The following is a 21,769-nucleotide window of genomic DNA, read 5'->3' as shown; positions in this document are numbered from 1 at the left end:
CTTCCTCTTTTATACTCTTCTGGAGTGTTAAAAAATGGAGCCTGTCCATTTCATGGGAGGAGGAAAACTTCAATTATACCAGTTAAGTTTATTTCTTTAAAATATGTATATATTTAAAATATTTCATAATTTAAAACAGGAAAAAAACTGAAAAGACAAAATAGAATAACACTTATACAAGCACAGGAAAAATAAAGGTAATAAATGTTAAAATTGGTTCTGTTTGGCTCATGATTTTTATTTTTTTCACTTTTCTATCTATATTTTCCTACCATTTTACAATGAGTGCATTTTGTTTTTACAAAAGCTCTTATGGCTAAATTTAAAACTCAGTAAGTTTGTGGACTAAAAAAATCCAGGCCTTTTAAGTGGAAAATCAAACTTCTCAAGTCAGAATTACTCAGGAAGTTTCTCTGATCCCTTCAAATAAATTTTCAAATATCTCTTAAAACAAAATTTTTTTTTAAGATTTTATTTATTTATTTGACAGAGATCACAAGTAGGCTGAGAGGCAGGCAGAGAGAGAGAGGAGGAAGCAGGCTCCCCGCTGAGCAGAGAGCCCGATGCGGGGCTCGATCCCAGGACCCTGGGATTATGACCTGAGCTGAAGGCAGAGGCTTTTAACCCACTGAGCCACCCAGGCACCCCTTGAAACAAAATTTTAAAGTTATTTAACATTAATGCAATTTTCTTCTTGTAGTTATTCTTATTGTGGTTCTTTTAATCTGATGTTAAAGAAACACATTTTAATTTCTAAAAGGATAATAACATTCAATCCATAATAATTAGAGTTCTTGGGACAGTCATATTGGTACCCATCCAATCACAGACTAGAAAAAAATGTAGGGGTCCATAAGGGAAATTCTGGCCTTACTACCAGTCATCAAAGAAATGAATAGCCAAACCATCTCAAGTCATCTGTCTTGAAGAGGTCTACCCAAAGACTCCAAAATCGCTCTCAGCAATAGGCAAGACCTAAAGACCAAAATGTTCTCATTTTGCTAATAAAAATGCCCTCTGCTTTAATTAAAGTCTATTTGGTCCTCTATAAAAACAAATAGTCTGCATTTTCTTTTGTAAAGACTTTGACATACTTGAAACTTGTAAATTTTCTCTTCTCTTCTTTTCCTTAGAGACTAATTTTTAAATCATTTTTTGCCATTAACCATTGACTTAGACGTTCCTAGCAGTTTCACTTTGCTTTCTTTGTACCTGAATAGCAGCTCCATTTTCCATCCTTATGTGAGGAACCTTTCCTTCTGTAATGTTGCCCCGACTCCACTGTTGTTGAGATGGTTTTCTCTCCACATTTGAGGTTTTTGAGGGCTTGCCCCAAAAGAAATAAAAAAATTAAGATATAATACAAGTGTAGTACAAATACAATGTGCTCATATCTTGACAAAATAAAAATCCTAATTTCAATAATCTGACAAATCTTTAATGTGTGCCATGGCATTTATCATCTTTTCCAAATTCTAAGCCCTATATGATTCATTGGCTCATTACGCTAAAAGGGACCACAAGAAGCCAGACATTCAATCTAATCCCCTGAATCTAGGCAAGTCTACATGATAACCTGCATCACAAATCTAACAGAACTTACCTAATGACTCTTTAAAATCACAAGAGAAGGCAACTTCAGAGCTTTCTCAATTACCCTTGTTTCAAAACATAACAATCATCCCAAGTAGATTATATATAAAAAATTATTGACCAAACATTCACAAAATATCCTTTGAATGAAAACAATATAGTAACAAGACACTCAGAGATGCCTATATGGCAATAACTATACCATAATACAAATTAAAAATAACAATTTAAGGTGAAATTTTGAAAAATGTGCAACTCTGAGGACTGGGAACCCAACTTTTCTTAAACTTACTGCTCTCTGTCTCCAAAGTTGTACTGTATCAACTACAATCTTCCACCCTTGCCTCTTCTCTATAAAGGTGGAAGATACCCAAACCAGTCCAACCAGGTAGTCATAGATTGTAATTAATGCAAAATGGTTTTGCAAAGTATATTGGATATCCCATCCAGATAACCAGGAATTGTCTTAAATAATAATCACCCCATATTTAGCTACAACCATAAATCCCATTCTGCATCAGTTGAAGAAAATGCCCCAAAATTCAGATTTAATCCAACTTGAAAACCAACTCATTTCTGCAAAAACCATTAAAAAATAAAGAAGCTGGAATAACATTCCAAATTATTCATGATTCTGGCAAATAACTAATTTGGTAGTATATGGAAATATCATAAAAGAAATTATTAACCAATTTTGCTCACCTCTTACGTAAGAAAGAATGTTCCTTTAATAGTTAAGAAGGCAATGAATTAGGGGACAAGGGCCCAAGGGATACAGATGAATCTGAGGATGGGATTAGGAAATGAGAGGCCAACTTATGTTGGGATAGAGAATCTTCAATATTTACCATATCTTTCCCAGAGGAACTATCTATGCTGGCTTGATTTTCTTTTTTCCTCTCCGGGGAAACCATAAACTCTGAGCTGCTAATGCTTGATGCTTGGGACATTTCCACCACAGAAATCGGAGAAAGCCTTGATTTACAGGGACATACCAAAAATGAACCCTTCTTAGAAGTAGATAAACAATTGGAGCATTTTGTGGATTTTTTATCAAAACCACTATTGGCCATTTGCTTAACTCTGCAACAAAAGCAACTTGAAAGAAAGAAGTTTCCACTCTTTGAGGAAAAGAATCAGACCAAATGGGATAAGGTAAGCTGATGGTGAAAACTGTAACTTCCAGTTGGTGAGGTCCTCAGGATAATGATGCACTACACCTACATTCACACATGAGAGCTGTAGAAAGAAAAGAAATCATAATTTAGAAATCTTTCTTATTCTGTAACACTTCTATAAATCAGAGAAAAACTAGGATGAAAAGCATCCTGCCTAGAGATGAAAAGTTAACATTTTCAGCAAAATTAGGACATATTTCAAAAACCAATGGATGGTCATCTTTCAAAACTTAATTCTTTAACTCCATTTTATTTACTTAACAATTGAAAGAATCATTTTTGTCCAGAGCCATAAAATTGCTGAAAAGCATGGTCTAAGGAAATCAGTTTGGTGGGCTGACATCAATTTAATTTTTTTTTGAGTTCTAAGAAGATAGTATGAGTATTTTGTATAGATCCATGATAATTTCAACAAAACTTCTAATTATAAAGATATATAGGTGGAGAATGTTTGTGTACCTGTATGTACTCAGTCACAGTATAAGGTATTGTTTATTGAAATATAATTAACATACAGTACTATATTACCTTTAGATATACAATGTAATGATTCAACATTTATATTCATTACAAAATTAGCACCATGGTAAGTCTAGTTCATCTGTCACCATTTATTATAATATTATTGACTATATTTCCTGTGCTGTATTTTTTACAGTCCTGTGATTGGTAACGAAGTTTGTTTTAACCCCTTCAACTGTTTTATCCACCCACTACCCCTTCCTTCTTTTTAAATTATTAAGGAAAATGTGGTCCATATACACTATGGAGTACTATGCCTCCATCAGAAAGGATGAATACCCAACTTTTGTAGCAACATGGACGGGACTGGAAGAGATTATGCTGAGTGAAATAAGTCAAGCAGAGAGAGTCAATTATCATATGGTTTCACTTATTTGTGGAGCATAACAAATAACATGGAGGACATGGGAGAAGGAGAGGAAAAGGGAGTTGAGAGAAATTGGAAGGGGAGGTGAACCATGAGAGACTATGGACTCTGAAAAACAACCTGAGGGTTTTGAAGGGGTGGGGGGTGGGACTTTGGGGGAACCAGGTGGTGGGTATTAGGGAGGGCACGGATTGCATGGAGCACTGGGTGTGGTGCAAAAACAATGAATACTGTTACATTGAAAAGAAATAAAAAATTTTTTAAAATTATTTTTATTAACATATAATGTATTATTTGCCCCAGGGGTACAGGTCTGTGAATCTTCAGGCTTACACATATCATACTCACCATATCACATACCCTCCCCAATGTCCATATATGTGTATATATACACATACATATATATATATATACACATATACATATATACCACCTCTTCTTTATCCATTCATCTGTTGGTGGAAATCTAGGTGCTTTCCATAGTTTAGCTATTGTGGACTTTGCTGCTATAAACATTCGGGTGTACGTGCCCCTCTGGATTACTACATTTGTATCTTTTTTTTTTTAATAAACATATAATGTATTTTTATCCCCAGGGGTACAGGTCTGTGAGTTGCCAGGTTTACACATTTCACAGCCCTCACCATAGCACATACCCTCCCCAATGTCCATAACCCCACCCCCTCTCCCAACCCCTCTCCCCCCAGCAACCCTCAGTTTGTTTTGTGAGATTGAGTCACTTATGGTTTGTCTCCCTCCCAATCCCATCTTGTTTCATTTACTCTTCTCCTACCCTCTTAACCCCCCATATTGCATCTCCACTTCCTCATATCAGGGAGATTTGTATCTTTAAGGTAAATACCCAGTATTCCGATTGCTGGGTCATAGGGTAGTTCTATTTTCAACATTTTGAGGAACCTCCATGCTGTTTTCCAGTGGCTGCACCAGCTTGCATTCCCACCAACAGTGTAGGAGGGTTCCCCTTTCTCCGTATACTCTCCAACATCTGTTGTTTCCTGACTTGTTAATTTTAGCCATTCTGACAGGTGCGAGGTGTTATCACACTGTGGTTTTGATTTGTATTTCCCTGATGCTGAGTGATGTGGAGCACTTCTTCATGTGTCTGTTGGCCATCTGGATGTCTTCTTTGCAGAAATATCTGTTCATGTCCTCTGCCCATTTCTTGATTGGATTATTTGTTCTTTGGGTGTTGAGTTTCATAAGTTCTTTATAGATTTTGGATACTAGCTCTTTATCTGATATGTCATTTGCAAATATCTTCTCTCATTCTGTCAGTTGTCTTTTGGTTTTGTTAACTATTTCCTTCGCTGTGCAAAAGCTTTTGATCTTGATGAAGTCCCAATAGTTCATTTTTGCCCTTGCTTCCTTTGCCTTTGGCAATGTTTCTAGGAAAAAGTTGCTGCAGCTGAGGTCGAAGAGGTTGCTGCCTGCATTCTCCTCAAGGATTTTGATGGATTCCTTTCTCACATTGAGGTCCTTCATCCATTTTGAGTCTATTTTCATGTGTAGTGTAAGGAAATAGTCCAGTTTCATTTTTCTGCATGTGGCTGTCCAATTTTCCCAACACCATTTGTTGAAGAAACTCTTTTTTCCATTGGACATTCTTTCCTGCTTTGTTGAAGATTAGTTGACCATAGAGTTGAGGGTCTATTTCGGGGCTCTCTAATCTGTTCCATTGATCTATGTGTCTGTTTTTGTGTCAGTACCATACTGTCTTGATTATGACAGCTTTATAATAGAGCTTGAAGTTTGGAATTGTGATGCCACCAACTTTGGCATTCTTTTTCAACATTCTCTGGCTATTCAGGGTCTTTTCTGGTTCCATATAAATTTTAGAATTATTTGTCCCATTTTTTTGAAAAAAATGGATGGGATTTGGAAAGGGATGCCATAAATGTGTAGATTGCTTTAGGTAGCATAGACATTTTCACAATATTTGTTCTTCCAATCCATGAACATGGAATGTTTTTCCATTTCTTTGTGTCTTCCTCAGTTTCTTTCATGAGTACTTTACAGTTTACTGAGTATAGATTATTTGCCTCTTTGGTTAGATTTATTCCTAGGTATCTTATGGTTTTGGGTGCAATTGTAAATGGGATTGACTCCTTAATTTCTCTTTCTTCTGTCTTGCTGTTTGTGTATAGAAATGCAACTGATTTCTGAGCATTGATTTTATATCCTGACACTTTACTGAATTCCTGTATGAGCTCTAACAGTTTTGGAGTGGAGTCTTTAGGGTTTTCCACATAAAGTATCATATCATCTGCAAAGAGTGATAGTTTGACTTCTTCTTTGCTGATTTGAATGCCTTTTATTTCTTTCTGTTGTCTAATTGCTGCGGCTGGGACTTCTAGTACTATGTTGAATAGCAGTGGTAATAGTGGACATCACTCTCATATTCCTGACCTTAAGGGGGAAGGCTCTCAGTTTTTCCCCATTGAGAATGATATTCGCTGTGGTTTTTTCATAAATGGCTTTGATGGTATTGAGGTATGAGCCCTCTATCCCTACACTGTGAAGAGTTTTGATCAAGAAATGATGCTGTACTTTGTCAAATGCTTTTTCAGCATCTATGGAGAGTATCATATGGTTCTTGTTCTTTCTTTTATTAATGTATTGTAGCACATTGATTGATTTGCAGATGTTGAACCATCCTTGCAGCCCAGGAATAAATCCCACTTTGTCATGGTGAATAATCCTTTCAATGTACTGTTGGATCCTATTGGCTAGTATTGTGGTGAGAATTTTTGCATCCATGTTCATCTAGGATATTGGTCTGTAATCTGCTTTTTGTCTGGTTTTGGGATCAAGGTGATGCTGGCCTCATAAAATGAGTTTGGAAGTTTTCCTTCCATTTCTATTTTTTTGGAACAGTTTCAGGAGAATAGGTATTAATTCTTCTTTAAATGTTTGGTAGAATTCCCCTGGGAAGCCGTCTGGCCTTGGGCTCTTGTTTGTTGGGAGATATTTGATGACTGCTTCAATCTCCTTATTGGTTATGGGTCTGTTCAGGTTTTTTATTTCTTCCTGGTTCAGTTGTGGTAATTTATATATCTCTAGGAATGCATCCATTTCTTCCAGATTGTCAAATTTGCTGGTGTATAGTTGCTCACAATATGTTCTTATAATTGTATTTCTTTGGTGTTAGTTGGGATCTCTCCTCTTTCATTCATGATTTTATTTATTTGGGTCCTTTCTCTTTTCTTTTTGATAAGTCTGGCCAGGGGTTTATCAATCTTATTAATTCTTTCAAAGAACCAGCTCCTAGTTTTGTTGATTTGTTCTCTCATTCTTTTCATTTCTATTTCATTGATTTCTGCTCTGGTCTTGATGATTTCTCTTCTCTTGCTGGGTTTAGGCTTTCTTTGCTGTTCTTTCTCCAGCTACTTTATGTGTAAGGTTAGCTTGTGTACTTGAGACCTTTTTTGTTTCTTGAGAAAGGCTTGTATCACTATATAGTTTCCTCTCAGGACCTCCTTTGCTGTGTCCCAAAGAATTTGAACAGTTGTGTTTTCATTTTCATTTGTTTCCATGAATTTTTTCAATTCTTCTTTAATTTCCTGGTTGACCCATTCATTCTTTAGTAGGATGCTCTTTAGTCTCCATGTATTTAAGTTCTTTCCAACTTTCCTCTTGTGATTGAGTTCTAGCTTCAGAGCACTGTGGTCTGATCTCAATCAAGGAATGATCTCAATCTTTTGGTACTGGCTGACACCTCATTTGTGGCCCAGGGTGTGATCTGTTCTGGAGAATGTTCCATGCGCATTAGAGAAGAATGTATATTCTGTTGCTTTGGGATGAAATGTTCTGAATATATCTTTGATGTCCATCTGATCCAGTGTGTCATTTAAGGCCTTTATTTTCTTGTTGATCTTTTGCTTAGATGATCTGTCCATTTCAGTGAGGTGGGGTGTTAAAGTCCCCTACTATTTTTGTATTATTGTCAATGTGTTTCTTTGATTTTGTTATTAATTTGTTTATAAATTGGCTACTCTTATGTTGGGGTATAGATTTTTAAAATTGTTAGATCTTGTTGGACAGACCCTTTAAGTATGCTATAGTGTCCTTCCTCATCTCTTATTATAGTCTTTGGCTTAAAGTCTAATTTATCTGATAGAAGGATTGCCACCCCCAACTTTCTTTTGATGTCCATTAGCATGATAAATTGTTTTCCACTCCCTCACCTTAAATCTGGAGGTGTCTTTGGATCTAAAATGAGTTTCTTGTAGACACTATATTGATGGGTCTTGTTTTTTTTTGTTTGTTTGTTTTTGTTTTTTAAAGATTTTATTTATTTATTTGACAGAGAGAGAGATGACAAGTAGGCAGAGAGGCAGGCAGAGAGAGAGGAGGAAGCAGGCTCCCTGCAGAGCAGAGAGCCCAATGCAGGGCTCCATCCCAGGACCCTGAGATCATGACCTGAGCCAAAGGCAGAGGCTTAACCCACTGAGCCATCCAGGTGCCCCAGGTCTTGTTTTTTTAATCCATTCTGATATGCTGTGTCTTTTTTTTTTTTAATTTATTTATTTGACAGACAGAGACCAGAAGTGGACAGAGAGGCAGGCAGGGAGAGAGAGGGGGAAGCAGGCTCCCTGCAAGCAGAGAGCCCGATGCGGGGCTCGATTCCAGGACCGTGAGATCATGACCTGAGCTGAAGGCAGAGGCTTTAACCCACTGAGCCACCCAGGCGCCCCTGCTGTGTCTTTTGATTGGGGCATTTAGTCCATTTACATTCAGGGTAAATATTGAAAGATATTAATTTAGTGCCATTGTATTGCCTGTAAGGCAACTGTTACTGTATATTGTCTCTGTTCCTTTCTGGTCTATTTCTTTTAGGCTCTCTCTTTGCTTAGGGGACCCCTTTCAATATTTCCTGTAGGGCTGGTTTGGTGTTTACCAATTCCTTTAATTTTTGTTTTTCCTGGAAGCTTGCTTTTTTCTTTCTTTCTTTCTTTCTTTTTTATTTCAAACTTTAAAAAAAAATCTTTTAATTTATTTTTAAAATTTCTTTTCAGTGTTCCAGAATTCATTGTTTGTCCTAGAAGGTTTTATCTCTTCTTCCATTTTCAATGCTAGCTGGATATAGTATTCTTGGCTGCATATCTTTATCATTTAGTGCTCTGAATATAACATGCCTGTCCTTTCTGGCCTGCCAGGTCTCTGTGGATAAGTCTGCTGTCAATCTAATATGTCTACCATTGTATGTTACAGACCTCTTGTCCAAAGCTGTTTTCAGGATTTTCTCTTTGTCACTAAGACTTGTAAGTTTTACTATTAGAAGACGGGTGTGGACCTAATTTTATTGATTTTGAGGGGGTTTTCTGTGTCTCCTGCATGTTGGTGTTTGTTCCCCTTGCCATATTAGGGAAATTCTCTATTATAATTTGCTCCAATATACCTTCTTCCCCTCTCTCTCTTTCTTCTTCTCCTGGCATCCTAATTATTCTAATATTTGTTTCGTCTTATGGTATCACTTATCTCTTGAATTCTCCCCTCGTGGTCCAGTAGTTGTCTGTCTCTCTTTTGCTCAGCTTGTTTATTATCTGTCATTTGGTCTTCTATATCACTAATTCTTTCTTCTGCCTCATTTATCCTAGCAGTAATGAGGCTCCATTTTTTATTGCACCTCATTAATAGCTTTCTTAATTTCAATTTGGTTAGATTTTAGTTCTTTTATTTCTCCAGAAAGGTATTTTATTTCTCTAGAAAGGGATTCTCTAGTATCTTCCATGTCTTTTTCAAGCCCAGCTAGCACCTTGATAATCGTCATTCTGAACTCTAGTTCTGACATATTACCAATGTCCATATTGATTAGGTTCCTAGGCATTGGTACTGCCTCTTGTTCTTTTTTTTGTGTGTGGTGTTTCCACCTTGTCATTTTATCCAGATAAGAATATATGAATGAGAGAGTAAAATACTAAAAGGGTGACAAAGACCCCAGAAAAATATATGCTATCCAAATCAGAAGAGACCCCAAAACTGGGGGGAGAAGAAAGGAGGGGAAATTTTAAATATATAATATATATTATATTAATATTAAATAATAAATAATATTAATAAATTAATAAATAATATCATTAATTAAATAATATCTATATATGTATATTAGGCTGGTGAATAGAACAGAGCCACCCACTTGATTTTGGGTGTATTCTGGTCTCTTAGAAGAAACTACCTCCCAAAATTTTAAAGAAAGAAAAACTTATATATATACAAAAATAAGGGTAAACATGATGAAGGGATGAAATATGACTGTAAAGATGGAAAATAAAAGAAGATTCTTCCCAAAAGTGGTTGATTTTCTCTTCCTAGAATTGCTGCTCTTCTCTTCTGTTTCCTGTTGAGTTTGTAGGTGTTCAGAATGGTTTGATACCTATCTAGCTGAACTCCTGGGACCTAATGCTATTTCAGTATCTTACTCCTCAGCCATCTTGCTTCCTCCTCCTACCCCTTCCTTCCTAATGTGGGTAGTGGGTTGTGGCAAAAAATAAAAAATAAATAAATAATGGGCTTAAAAATACTGGTATAAAACATTTATTACTAGGGTTTCAAATTTTAAGCTTCACTCAGCTTATTATTACAGCAAATTCATATTAATGCCTTTCACAAAGGAGTAGATAATTTGATTTTATAAAACTACTTATTTGTGAAAGTTCAAAGGCAATATTAGAAGTGTATTCAATTTTATACTCAAATAGCAAAAAAGGGAACTCTTGGGTGCTATTTTTCCATGAGCGTAGAAACAGGTATGCCCAACATTCTGCCTAAGTAGAGTTATTGGCGGCTATCTAGTGGCAAGTTGGAGAGATATGAGCTGAGGAAGGAGAGAGAAATGTGCTCTGCAGTACATATAAGAGAATACCTTGAGAAACTTCCAGAAGTAACTGGGAGTATATTATGATGGTTTTTACCATACCATTTCGTATATTACACGAAAGTATATTTTGTAGTCCCAGATTAATAAGGCTAGAGATATATGGAATATACCTTTGCTCTTTGAACTGGAATAAACTTGACCAGAAGAGGAAGTTAGATATCTTTATATCCTTTGAGAAATGTCTTTCTAGTTTTAGTTGTCTAATAAGACTAGTTTTCTAGGGGCACCTGGGTGGCTCAGTGGGTTAAGCCTCTGCCTTCGGCTCAGGCCATGATCTCAGGATCCTGGGATCGAGCCCCATGTTGGGCTACCTGCTCTGTGGGGAGCCTGTTTCCTCCCCCCTCTCTGCCTGCCTCTCTGCTTAGTTGTGATCTCTCTCTCTGTCAAATAAATAAATAAAATCTTAAAAAAAAAAAGACTAGTTTTCTAATCAGAAGTGAGGTCTACCTCTTGTCAATTCTTACCTATTGTAACTTTCATATTTTTCCCTTATTGGATCTTTTGATATGTTGCATTGTTTAAGAAGGTTTCCTGATATTAAGGCATTCTTACACTTACAGTATGAACCCTATGTAATCACAATGGATGAGTCTTCGAATGTTAAAAAACAGGTACATTTATATTTTGAGCTTTCAGTTGTATTCATAAATTAAACCAGTCTATAATTATCCTTTCAGCCATCTTTGTTAACTTTGGATACAAGGTTCTGGATGGTTTTATCAAATAAGTTGGGTATCTTCCACCTCACAATGTTTGGTAACAATTTGCATAGCTTAGAATCTACAAGAAAATCTCCAGGCACATAGGATTTTATGAAAAATATTGCTAGTAGTTTATACAATATTTATTCTTCCCAGAATTCTTTACTAAGAGGATCCTGATTTTGACCAGGACTACAATGTACTCATCAAAAATCCTCCATTTCCCCACCTTTTATATAGTTTAGAGATGACCATGTGACTTATGACCTTGAACCTTACAGAGTGCAAGCAAAGCCGTATTTTTAAAAAAATTATATTCTTAATCCTTTATTAAAAAATAGAAAAGAGATAAAAATATATATGAACAGTCAAATCAAAAACAGAAAAATATGATTAAAGAATAAAATTTAAGATGAACGGAACAAAGAACTGTACTTTAGTTGACTTTTGCCTTTAGGGCCCCAAATATACAGACTCCTCACTACCACTCAGATTTCATATTTTATATCATCTTCCTTGCTCTAGATATGCTAGCATTCTCACTGTTCCTCAAATATGTCAGCCTTATTCCATTCCTATGGCTTTAGCCGTTTGTTTCCTTTGTCCAAGATGCCCTTCCCACAGACATCTACATAGATGCTCCCTCTCTTCAAGGTGCTTTCTGCTCATTTGAGCAAACCTTTCTAACCACCTCATCAGAAACTGCAGGCCCATTCACTCTGTCCTCTTACCTCCCTTCATTTTTATTCATAGCACATATCATTTCATTCAAGAAGTTCTGTATCAAAGTTCCTTCCTACTTTTAGGGACCAGATGATTCTCATATAAACTATTTTGGAGTAATAAAAAGCCATCCAGTTCATTTCACTCAGCAAGAATAACCAAAACCTGACTAGGGCAGTGTTCTCAAAAAAGGAAAAGACCTTACAACCCAATCTTACTTGTGAATAGATACAAAAATCCTAAATGCTATACATATATTAACCCCAGGTAATGTGTACAGCATATTTTAAGTATTTAGATAGAAAAAATGGGCAAGTCATCCCAATAAGTATGACCTCTTATCAAAGTTGTGTGAAAAAATTTTCCTGCTGTGATCAAAACTCACAATGGCAAACACTGGAAAAGGTATATAAAAAGTACCCTCCAGACAGATGGAGGGAAAAAAGAATGCAACCAAGGCCACTAAAACACACACACACACACACACACACACACACACACACAACTCTCTTACAAATGTCAGACCTTGTTTTTTCAAGTATAGGTAGCAAGACAAAGAAAACTCAGAATGTACCTATATACACTTTGCAAAATGATTTAAATTCAGGCTTTAGAAGAAAATGCTTTGCATTTCAAGTTAAATAAAAAGCCTGTAACCATCAATGATTCAGAGCAGTCGAGTAGATCTGCAAATAACAGTTTTTCTGTGCAGGAAAAATTATGTTTTCTCTCCGCAGGTGTAGAAAAGTCCCAGATAAGATGTGTAAGGCATTATTTTAAGCATGCATTAAGAATACTGACTTTATAGTACTTTTTATAAGAAACTAAAAGAAGGGTTCATAATGTGAAGGTGTATTTAAAGTGTAGCTAATTCCCTTCATCATAAACAGTACTCCTAAAACATGCTAACCATATCCTTCAAGTTTTATTCTATTTCTATCTACAAACTTTCAACAGAATTGGTACATATCAAATTTCCCATTTTCAAGATGGCTTTTTTTTTTGTGGATCTAAAAACAATTATCTTTTTCTTAGCTTTGCTCAGAAAGCATTTCCTTACATTTTTCCATCAATTTCTCAAAATAAATCACATTTTCATCATATCACTGACACTGATGTAGACTTCCGAGGACTTTCTTGCTCCAGTTTCTGATTTATCCATTGCCCTACATGTTTTTAGGAGCTATACTCAGAAAGCAGAGGAGTTCCTATTACTCACTGAGTTTCTTTTCTACTCTCCAACCTACCAACCACCACATCTGCCAAAGTAATGTTCTACTTTCTCGCCACAGCGATTCTAAAACAATGGGCTGAATAGCCACATGCAAAATTTCTTGACAAGAATTAGATTTCAAATTTAATTTCTTTTTGGCTGGCTGGATTCTAATCATTTTAGCTTAAAAACCAAAAGAGGACAATGTTTACTCACATTTATTTCTTTCTCATTTATGAATTGATCTGAAAGATTTGTTACTAAAATAAATCTACTATCTAACAGGCCAAATGATGTCATTCATATTTTAGAGGCATAAAATTAATCAAGTGTTGCAAACCTATCCTTATGTAAACTCAAAGATGAATAACTCTTTTTCTATGGAATCATGGAATTGTGTTTAAACAGGACCTGAGGTATAAAAAGATGTATTAGAAAACCAAAGAAGCTTCTGCCATAGTAGTGTTTCTTTGTGTCTCCAAGGACTGGACAACATGGGTTTTAGACTAATAATGTAAACAAATAAAGTAAGTTCAAATTATGTCAGTATTTAACTGAAGTGTGAACTTTCTTTTGACTAGAGGTTTTCATTTTATTTTCAGAACTAAGACAAGTCAATGGAACAACTCTGATACAGAAAATCTCTGAGCTTTTATTTAAGCATAAAAAGGTCTCTTACATTTTGGCCCTAGAAGATACACTCACAGCAATTTCCTCAAGAAAATGAACACAAGAATGGTTTTATGAGATATAACTAGCTACAATTTTCTTCCCCAAAAGCAATTTTTAGTTTTCTTTACTAAGACTTTGTCTATAAGGAACCTAAACAGTCAGTCAATTCAGTCAAAATGTGTTCTATTCAAGTGAAGAAAAAAAAACTGGATTGTCTGACATTATGCAGACCAAGCTGAATGACGGTATATTCACTTTCAACTACTTGTTTTCCCAACATGCTTACAGAGCCTAAAGAGGGGCAAAATGCGCTTCCTAGATCGTAGTGCTATATTTTAAAGGAGACCAGCCCTTGTTTACTATTTCCATTAAGGGCATGATTAGGGAAATTAGTCTATGTTGTTTTAGGAGAGGGTTTACGGTGTGTTCAGAATTTACATCATTACAAAGATGTTTAAAAATGTTTAATAGCTGACACGTGCTATTATGGGGTTTTTTTCCTATTTTAATTTGCACACTATACCTCACTGATTGAGCTGTCATCTGGAAGGATGGATTTAAATGTGGTCCTGCTGACAGTTTAAGACACGAACAGAGATTTCACTAAGAAAGTTTGGCTTCAAGAGCCTGAAGAAAACTAAGAAACCTCGCCCTGATTTTTCCTTGTTGTCATCCAGTGTCTTTTTTGCCATACATTATAAGCAACCTCAAGTCAGGTACCTTTCTGCCAGCACAGGCCCATCCTTGCACAAAATGAAAATTTGTGGGTGTTCATTTTGTGGGAAAGAGCCAGAGTCACAAATCACTTGGGCAGAAAAATAGGCAGGTCTGTAGGAATAGTCATCAAAGTAAAGAGACGGGTCCCATGAAAGAAGGGTGTCTTAAAAAGACTGTAAGGGTTCTCTTCATAAGTACGGGGGGGATTGATGAGGCACAAGGAATTAGGCTTCTGTGTGATTCAAAAAGGGAGTGCATGCCAATCCAATATAAAACATGCAGAGCTGCAGAACTTCCTAACATGCAGAACTGTCAAAGATAAAAGGAAAGACGATCTCTCAGTCACTAGACGTGTCCAAGAAGAGGCTAGACAGTCAGTTGGCAGGAAACCACAGGTCTCAAAGCATAGACTAGCATGTCCTCAGGTTCCTTCTAGCCCTAAAAGTCTATAAAGATGAATCACACCTAATGCTCAACTGAGGTGAAGGAGACATTTGGCGGAACCAAGTGGCAGTGGACCTCACCTCCACTCGGGAGGCTCAATATTATAATGGGATCTGTTTTCCTACCACAGACCAGGCCACACTAGTTCCAGCCCCCAAGTTCATCTTAGCCAACTTGAATTTCACCTGTAACAGAGCAGCATCGTTAGAATTTACCATGGGCTCAGGGTGATCATGAAAAGGAAGGGGATGAGCTGGAAGGCTGGATGTGCTAAGGAGTAGTGGCCCTGGCTAGGAAAGAAAAGCTAAATAAAATATAGAAGGAAAGGTATCGTAAGAAAAAGGAAAAAGACTTCCTTCCCATGCATGAAATTGGAGAATGAAGGGTAAAGAGTTAGCAAACGGGCCCACGTGCAGCTAAAGCAGTTGAGATTTAACGCTGCCAATAGATTCTAGAAGAGAAGTAGAACTGCACTGAGGAGTGTGGCATGAACACTCAGCTGTGCTCCACCCAGGATGCTTAAGAGAAAATAGTCTTCTTGTACTCAGGAATGTGTTTTCCCAGCTCTTCTGCAGTATAGTTGACAAATAAAGTTGGAAGATGTTTCAAGTATGCAACATGATAATTTAATATACCTATACATATGCAAGGGTGCTCCCATCAAGTTGATGAACACATCCATCACCTCACATATCGGATACAAACTTTCATGGGGAAGATGAATAAGGTCTGAGAATCTAATGTATAATACGTGATTATAGTTAATAACATTGTATTATATAACTGAAATTTCCTAAGAGAATAGAGCTTTTAAAAAAGCAAATATGTATTCGACAATCTTAATCCAATTAGCAATGGATCAATAAGACAAAGAAATCAATGATAAATATGAAAGGTTTCCTAGCTTCATTTATCAAGCTAATTAATAATTTTGCATTAATAAAATATGTTAATACAAATTAAATTGTGTGGTGAGAGTGCCTTTCCTGTGTGTCAAATATTGCCAGAAGTACTAAAAAAGAGGAAATGTCCAAAGCCAGAAACTTTCCCTGAAGCTATTTAGTTAGCTAAGAAAATGTGTGATATAATGCTCCAAGCCAGATGTTGCATACCATATTAGAAAAGGCATTCTGACCCTCAAGATCATGTTCCAATACCGGAAGCACAATTTAGACATATCCGGGAAACTTCCCTCCTGGGGCCAGATCTCTGCAAACTCAGCAACTCCAAACAGTCTACAACAAAACACCAACAACAGATTCCATGGTCCTTATTTTCAAGTTTCTGCAGAAGTCATATTAATTTAGTAACAGAAAACAACATCAAAGTCTACTTCTCTTAACTGTGAGCCCCTCCAGGTGGGAAATATTCTCTTCACCTTGTCAGCTTGTGTCCAGTAGAAGGGCTCCATTAAATAAGGATTATTGATTGAAGGTCATTTACTAATTGAGGGAAACAATGTCTTAGAGCTTACAAATAAAATATCCAATGCAGTTACCTAGTGCAAGAGAACAGTTACCTATCATGTAAACAAAATCAGAAAATCTTTGTGGAAGTCTCCTGGTCAAAAAATGTACTACATCCAAACCCTCACTCTACCTTGAAGCGCTCTTTCTAGAGCAAAACACCGAAACCCCCACACTAGGCCTGACCCCAATCCTCTAAATTTCCACCTGCTTTTGAAAGGTTCCCTATCAGATAAGAAGTTATAACTGTACTCCCATATTTATGTTCTACTCAAAGCTGTGGTTTTCAGGAGTCTGAAAGGATATAAACACATTAAGAATTTTTTTGAGGGATGGACCATATTGTCAAACTCAAAGGGTTTCCACTATAGTCCCCAACAACTATAGGCCTTGGTCATAATAAACCTTATTACTAACATCCTTGTATTCAACAAAAGATCACTATTTTTGGCAGATGGTAAAATTAGCAATAATGGAGTTCATTCTTTCCTTCAAAATAAAACATGTGTATCACAGTAAACAAAAAAACAAATCATATGAAATATGTTAACCTTCTCAGGATCCATAGCCACAACCTCAAGTAAGGATATTTATTTTCTGTAAGAATCTGTTTTCTTCACTCTTAGTGATGAGCCATTTATCTGCAGCACACAAACCCCAGACTCATAGCCAGACAAAAGCATTTAGAATATGGTATCTCAGGAATCAATGTGTCATGGCTGTTAGTTTTAGCAAGCTAGGAAAGAATGGGGAAGTAAGACAAAAAATGTGCTTAATTGCTAGGGTTCTGTAAGTCTGACCAAAAAGAGTATTTGAAAGGTAATAAGCAAAAAGCACCAGAGGTCCAAGTAGGAGAACAGGCCAAATGAGAATCTAATCATCTAATAGTTTATGTATGTGTCCAGCAAACATTTTTTGAATACCTATTACATACCAAGGATTGTATTGGATATTGGGAATAAAGACATGGGCCTAACAATGATTATGATAAAGATGACAATAGGTATGTACAAAGTACAAAAGTGATACAAAAGAGGGAGTGATCAAGGAAGTAACATAGTCTAATGGGAAACAAAAAATTTTTAGAATGAGAAGAGACCAGAATTCAAACTCTACTTTCCATCACTTAACTAGCTCAGTTCCTCCACATGTAAAGTGGAGGATAGTTAACTACTATCTTAAATGACTTTTGCGAGGACTAAGTAGATAACACTTGTAAAATGTCTAGTACTTTGGTAGATATACTACATTATTGCTTTAAAAATCATTATTACTGACTTGCTGAGGGAAAAGTCACAGACGGTTTCATGGGACAGGTAATACTCAAACTAAGTCTTCAAGAATGAATTGGAGTCCACCTGGTAAACAAGCCAAGGAAGATCTTTCCAGACAGAGACACCAGCATATGCAGAGACCCAGAGTCTACAGATCCAGAAGAGTATTTCCAAAGGTGATTTCCAAGAACAATGGGAGTGAGAAAGCCCCATCAGGGTTAAGACAAGAAGAGAGAAAAAGCACTTCCCAAAAAGATCAGGGTTAAACAAGAGTGTCTTCACTGAAGAATAGTGGCTCTACCAGGCACAAAAGACAGGTGGGAATAGAGTGGGACAGAAGGTTCTAGTTCTGAGAGAGCTTCCAAAAAGATAGTGCTCCTATAATTGAATCAGCTGAGGTGAGTCCTTCTAACTCTGACAGTAATCAGCCAAAGATCTGGAGTGATTAGAGAGTGGCCACCAAAACACCAACACTATCTCCTCCAGCAAGCATATGAAACTCAGCTGTGGAGGGGACACAGGGTATCAGTGTACACTGAAAATATAAACTATAAAGCTCAAAAGTAGGAAGAACAGGCTCCAGCCAGTGTAATCAATCAATATCTACTGACATAGGAACAAACTAGAATTTAGTGACAAATTCACTAGAGTCAATGTTGCAATGTAAATTATATAGTTCTAATTAGTTTCAAAGTAACAAAAATACAAAAGAAAGTTTCCCACTATAAATCCCACATAAAATATTAAGTTATTTATTTTATACACACACACACACACACACACACACACACACACACACATACACACACCCTTACTCCAAATTTAGCACTATTACAAACAAAGCTATATTAGACCCAAAAAATAGGATACCAGTATTCTACCATTTGGGGTATAAGGACCCCAAATTTCTAAACAATTTATGAACACTAAAATCTCACAAGTCTCAGAATGACTCCATTTTACATGTACAGAAAATTACAGATGAAATGTGTTTGCCTTTGGTAATGAAAAAGAACCCAAGCTTTACTACTGTTAGACCAAGGCTCAAATTCCCCACCCATGACTTACTTAACCTATCTGGTCTCAGCTTCCTCATATGCAAAGTATATATACATAGATGATGTTTATATACTTACATGGCAAAATTGTTATGAGGATGGGATATAATGTATGTAAAGTACTGATACATTGTAAGCGCTAAATAAATGGAAGTTATTATTATATTATTATTATTATGAAACTCTGTCAAAACCCAATGGATGGAAGCATCAAAAAATTATTCTATCACTCAGTAACAATCTCTCGGTCTAATGCTCAAATATTGTTCTTTGTGGGCTCCAATATACAAATTGTCATCGAATTAGCTCAGAGCTAGCTTATAAAACAATTACAAGAGCTTCCTCTAGATGTATGCAGCTGAGTTTTGAGGAAATGTCTTGCCCATACAGTTACATGTTAAATTCTGAATTCTACAGGCACTCAAATATCCCCTTTATAAGAATTTTATTTTTTAAATAGGTAATGCTGAATATCAAGCAGAATGTTTTAGACTAGCAAAGGCCAACTATTCTCTCAAAATATTACTAGTTTACATATTACCTTAACAACTGATCAAAAAGGAATAATATGTAAATGGTTAGGTTTTCAGAGAAAGGAGGTGTCTATATCCACAGATGTATTTACTTGGTGAGTTTTCAAAACCTTGCAATGGAACTGTAAAAACAATGTGATTAAAATCGATAGAGCACATCATTTGCTGATACTGTTGCCCAAGAAAAGGCAATAAGCCTTAGGCATGTTATTACTAGATTACACAATTTCACTGGCAGGTTCAAGATTTTAAAAAGCAACTGAGAACAGAGAGGATTTCTTTTTTGTGGGAGAAGAAATTTTTCTCTTCAACTAAAAAGAAATTTTTTATGAAGAAGATTTAAAATGTCCTCTATAACATATAAAAATAATATTAATATTAAAATTTCCTTAATTTCCTAAAATAAAAATAAAGCTACTTTTGTTTAACAATACTATATCCAACCACATATCAACTTAACAAATACTAGAGATGATTTAGGAAATAGTGACTGTAAGATTATTATTTTTGCAAACTCCATATAAAAGAATATGAAAGTCCAAAATATGAGCTTCCAAACCTCTTCTGCAAAAAGGAGCAATGATTCTCTTTTCATGTCTTAGTGATGAAATGATAAACTTTTAAATAGATCTTCAAATTCAAAGAATGCTATTTTTATGGTATGCTTTTTAATTAAATAGCAAACTTAGTCATGTAGATATAAATTCATTTGATAAAAAGTGACCAAATAAAACTGAACCTAAAATCAGCAAGTCCTTTTTCCCTAGCGAGATCTACTACACTACAAACAGAAAATTCACAAGTTTTGAATTGCTTTGTAGTGCAAATTCCATAGTAGAAACATCCTTATGTAGCTAAGGAAAGGTGATAGAATCAAACATGTAGTTTTAAGCTTAGGATAGAAGAAAATGTTGACTAGAAGAAGTGATATATTTTAATCATGAATCCCAGTAGGAAATGAGAAGTTAGACTCATAGAAAGAAATAAATTGACCCAGGCACTAGGCCTACACTTACTAGCTTTTACCAAGTAAACAATAAAGTCTATTCAAGGGAGTTTACGTCTTTAGACCTACATCAGATGTAGATTATTTGAAAAAAAAAAAAAAAAAACCTACAAAACACCATACATTTTCTTCCCACTAATGTACATACATACTTACATAAGTACATAATAACTTTATGTCCTAAATAGATAACTATTGAAATAGATAGCTTAATTAATGGAATAATATAAAATTTTCCTCTGTTCTTTCCTCTCCTTTAACCTCTGCATTCAACTATGACAAGTCCATTCTGCTTCCAAAACAATTCTCAAATCCATCTAATTTTCTCCATTCCAAATGTTCACACCAACATCACCTCTTACCTGGATTAATGCAAGAGCTTGCTAACTGGTCACCCTGATTCCAAGTCAGCCCTCTCAACCAAAGCGTTCTTCTCACTATAGCCAGGGTGTTCTTTCTAACATCCAAATCTGATCACATTTCCTTCCAATAAAAATCACTTCCATGGTTCCCAACAGCACAGAGTCCTTAACATGATAAACAGGAGCCTATGTGATGTGGCTCTGGTGTACTTCTTCATTTCCAACCTATTTCCAACCTAAAGTTTTCCAACCTACAAAACTTCTTTCATTTCCTACAATCCTATGCCTTCTTTACATCTTCCTTCATGCACTCTCAGCCAGGAACACTCTTTCCCATTCTTCCCTTCATCATTATAATTCCTACTTTTCCTGCAGATCTCAACTTAGACATCACCTCCTCTCAAATTTTCTTGATATCTTGAATTAAGTTCAGTTGAGTGTTTGCCACTCACTTCAGTTCCCTATACTCACTCGCTCTATCTCACTCTGAATTGTACTTGGTTATTTGTCTATATCCCTCACTACACACAAGTTCCCTTAATGCAGCAATAGTATCTATATTCCTAGCTATTATTTAGCTGGCAAGAGAAAGACAAAGTGAAATGTGCTTTTTATAAAGCATATTATTCCTGCAGTATAGAAAATGTATGAAGGGTAAGACAAGACTAGAGATGGAAACACAAGAAAGTCTTATAATAGTTCAGGCAAAAATATAAATGTGGCCTTAATTAGGAAAGCAGCATCAGGGATGGGGAAAATAGCCAGATTCTGGAGATATTTAGGAAATGGAGTAATAGAACTTGGTAAATGATTAGTTATGACCATAGTGAGAAAAAGAGAAAAGTTGGGGTGCCTGGGTGGCTCAGCCAGTTAAGTATTCAACTCTTGATTTCAGCTCAGGTCATGATCTCAGGGTCGTGAGACTGAGCTCTGTGTTGTCCTCCACCCTCAACGGAGAGTCTGCTTGAGATTCTCTTTCTCTCTCTCTCTCTCTCTCTGCACCTTCTCCCACTGGTACGATCTCTCTCTCTCTCTCTCAAAT

General features: G+C 36.0%; 1 protein-coding gene and 1 long non-coding RNA gene across 3 annotated transcripts in view; both read right to left on the bottom strand.

Annotated features, from left to right (window-relative positions):
* LOC111159551 (serine/threonine kinase 33) overlaps positions 1 to 2,683 on the bottom strand; it is a 65,554-nt gene extending 62,871 nt beyond the window's left edge. The window contains exons 1-2 of one of the 2 annotated variants that reach the window (XM_022522080.1): positions 2,442 to 2,683; positions 1,213 to 1,326 (exon numbers count right to left, since the gene is read on the bottom strand). In XM_022522080.1, coding sequence (XP_022377788.1) covers positions 1,213 to 1,326; positions 2,442 to 2,666 — 339 coding nt within the window. In that variant the 5' untranslated portion in view covers positions 2,667 to 2,683. The remainder of the gene's footprint in view (positions 1 to 1,212; positions 1,327 to 2,441) is intronic. The other variant, XM_022522082.1, reaches the window with a different exon arrangement.
* LOC111159552 overlaps positions 2,680 to 21,769 on the bottom strand; it is a 94,463-nt gene continuing 75,373 nt past the window's right edge. Inside the window, exon 3 of the long non-coding RNA XR_002641418.1 lies at positions 2,680 to 2,832. This is a non-coding gene — a long non-coding RNA (uncharacterized LOC111159552). The remainder of the gene's footprint in view (positions 2,833 to 21,769) is intronic.

This window comes from Enhydra lutris, unplaced genomic scaffold (assembly GCF_002288905.1).
Source record: "Enhydra lutris kenyoni isolate GAN:26980312 unplaced genomic scaffold, ASM228890v2 scaffoldscaffold68, whole genome shotgun sequence".
Lineage (NCBI taxonomy): Eukaryota > Metazoa > Chordata > Mammalia > Carnivora > Mustelidae > Enhydra > Enhydra lutris.
Note: the sequence above shows the minus strand (reverse complement) of the source record. Positions and strands in the feature narration are given on the sequence as shown.